At 67.0% G+C, this 2,932-nt stretch overlaps 1 protein-coding gene across 1 annotated transcript; it reads right to left on the bottom strand.

The window, feature by feature from the left end:
• Positions 1-31: 31 nt before the first annotated feature.
• AURANDRAFT_69195 (hypothetical protein) lies at positions 32-2,932 on the bottom strand (the record flags this gene model as incomplete). Its single annotated transcript, XM_009044950.1, has 1 exon — positions 32-2,932. A coding segment is annotated over one exon (2,901 nt), but the record flags the coding sequence as incomplete, so codon positions are not given.

The raw sequence follows: 2,932 nt of genomic DNA, 5'->3' as shown, positions 1-2,932 counted from the left end.
AGTAGCCGCTCAAGCCTGCCGAGTAGCGCACTCCGAGCGTCAGCGGGTTGTCGGAGCCGGTGTCGAGGGCCACGGTCTCGGTGTGAACCAGCGTCGCATCGAAGTACAGCAGCCAGTCCGTTCCGTCGTACGTGTGGCAGTAGTGGTGCCAGTCGCCGTCGTCGGAGCCGGATGCCGCGACGTCCAGGAAGTCGTAGTCCTCGCCAGACCCGAGCAGCCGGAACTCGCCGGCCGTCGACTCCGTCATGAAGCCGAACCGCTTCTGATCCGCATTCGAGTCGTACGAGAAGAGCGCGCCGCCGTCGAAGTCGTCGATCAATGCCCACAAGCACAGTGTCCGCGCGCTGTTCCCGAGGATGTCTGCCGTCACGGCCGAAGGGAACTCGACGTAGTCGTCGCTCCCGTCGAAGGACAGCGCGCCGCTCCCGTCGCGGCCCGTCGTCGCCGTCGCGCCGTTGATCGTCCCGTCGAGGCTGCCGTCGCTGTCCTCGGCGGCCGTGCCATCGTCGAAGGAGTAGTGCGCGACTAGCGTCGAGTGGGACACGTGCGTCGGCAGCGGCGTCACCGTCGGCGCGGCCGTGACGACGTCGTAGAGGACCTGGATCGAGGCCGCGTCGAGCGCGCTCGAGTAGACGTAGACCTCGTCGATGGCGCCCGTGAACACCCAACCACCGAAGTACGCACCGACGCGGAGCGCGTTGGTCGACTGCGTGTCGAGAGTCATGGCCGTCGTCGAGACCAGAGACGCGTCGAAGTACACTTTCGTACCGACCGAGTCTTCGTACGTCATGCAGACGTGGTGCCAGCCGCCGTCGTCGAGACCGGAGACCGACAGGTCCCAGTTGTCGTCGTTGCCGTGGTGCTCCACGAGGACGTTCTCCGAGCAGCAGTTGCTCCTCAGCGCGAAGGACCCGTAGGCGACGCCGTCGTCTCCGTAGGTGAAGAACGTGCCGTCCTCCCACGAGGTCGTGTCGCGCTGCAGCCACAGACACAGGGTTCGATCGCTGTTCCCGAGGATGTCCGCCGTCACGGCCGAGGGAAACTCGACGTAGTCGTCGACGCCGTCGAAGGACAGCGCGCCGCTCCCGTCGCGGCCCGTCGTCGCCGTCGCGCCCTCGATGGTCCCATCGAGTTCGCCGTAGTCGTCCTCGGCTTCGCCATCGTCGAAGGAGTAGTACGCGACGAGCGTGGCCTGGAAGAAGTGCGACGTCGGCAGCGGCGTGACCGTCGGCGCGACCGTGACGGCGTCGTAGAGGGCCTGGATCGACGCCGCGTCGAGCGCGCTCGCGTAGACGTAGAACTCGTCGATGGAGCCGTCGAGGTAGTAATTACTGTTCCACTGCCCGAGGCGGAGCGCGTTGTCCGAGCCCGTGTCCAACGCTTCGGTCCCCGTCGCCGCCTGCGTCCCGTCGAAGTAGAGGGCCCAGTCCGATCCGTCGTAGGTCAGGCAGTAGTGATGCCAGTCGCCGTCGTCGGACCCCGACAGCGCGACGTCCGTGTCGGCGCCCCAGAGCTGGACTCTGAGGCTGCCGTCCGTGCCGTGTACTCGAAGCGCAAAGTTCTCCAGGTCGGAGTAATCCCCGTAGTCGAAGAGGCCCGCGCCGAGGTCGTATTCGCTACCGTCGCTGCTGAAGGAATTGATGACCGCCCACAGACACACGGTCCGCGCGTTGCTCCCTTGGATGTCCGCGGTCACAGCCGAGGGGAACTCGACGTAGTCGTCCGTCCCGTCGAAGGACAGCGCGCCGCCGATCCCGTACTGTCCCGTCGTCGCCGTCGCGCCGCTGATGGTGCCGTCGAGGCTGTTGTCGCCGTCGTCGGCGGCCGTCCCGTCGTCGAAGGAGTAGTGCGCGACCAGCGTGGCCTGGAAGAAGTTCGACGTCGGCAGCGGCGTCACCGTCGGCGCGGCCGTGACGACGTCGTAGAGGACCTGGATCGAGGCCGCGTCGAGCGCGCTCGAGTAGACGTAGACCTCGTCGATGGAGCCGTCGAGGTAGCCCTCATTGTCGTCTCCGAGGTTCCACTGCCCGAGGCGGAGCGCGCGGTCCGAGCCCGTGTTGACCGCGCTCGTGCCAGACCCTGCCTCGTTCCCGTCGAAGTACAGGTACCATGCCGACCCGTCGTAGGTCACGCAGTAGTGATGCCAGTCGCCGTCGTCGGACCCCGACAGCGCGACGTCCGTGTCGGCGGCCCAGAGCTGTACTTTGAGGCTGCCGTCCGTGCCGGCCACTCGAAGCGCGAAGTTCTGCAGGTCGGAGGAGGTCCCGTAGTCGAAGAGCCCCCCGTCGCTGCTAAAGGAATCGATGACCGCCCACAAGCAGATGGTCCGCGCGTTGCTCCCTTGGATGTCCGCGGTCACGGCCGAGGGGAACTCGACGTAGTCGTCCACGCCGTCGAAGGCCATCGCGACGCTTCCAAACAGACCTGCCGTCGCCGTCGCGCCGTTGATCGTCCCGTCGAGGCTGCTGTCGCTGTCGTCGGCGGCTGTGCCGTCGTCGAAGGAGTAGCGCGCGACCAGCGTCGAGTGCGACACGTGCGTCGGCCGCGGCGTCACCGTCGGCTGCGGCGTCACGACGTCGTAGAGGACCTGGATCGAGGCCGCGTCGAGCGCGCTCGAGTAGATGTAGACCTCGTCGATGGAGCCGTCGAAGTAGCCGCTGTACCCCCATGCCCCGATGCGAAGCGCGAGGTCCGAGCCCGTGTCGAGCGCGCTCGTGCCATAAGCTGCCTCGTTCCCGTCGAAGTACAGGTACCACGCCGACCCGTCGTAGGTCAGGCAGTAGTGATGCCAGCCGCCGTCGTCGGACCCCGACAGCGCGACGTCCGTGTCGGCGCCCCAGAGCTGGACTTTGAGGGTGCCGTCCGTGCCGGCCACTCGAAGCGCGAAGTTCGCGAGGTCGGAGTAAGCCCCGTAGTCGAAGAGACCCGCTCG

This window comes from Aureococcus anophagefferens (genome assembly GCF_000186865.1).
Source record: "Aureococcus anophagefferens unplaced genomic scaffold AURANscaffold_1113, whole genome shotgun sequence".
Classification (NCBI taxonomy): Eukaryota; class Pelagophyceae; order Pelagomonadales; family Pelagomonadaceae; genus Aureococcus; species Aureococcus anophagefferens.
This window is presented reverse-complemented; position numbering and strand designations above follow the sequence as displayed.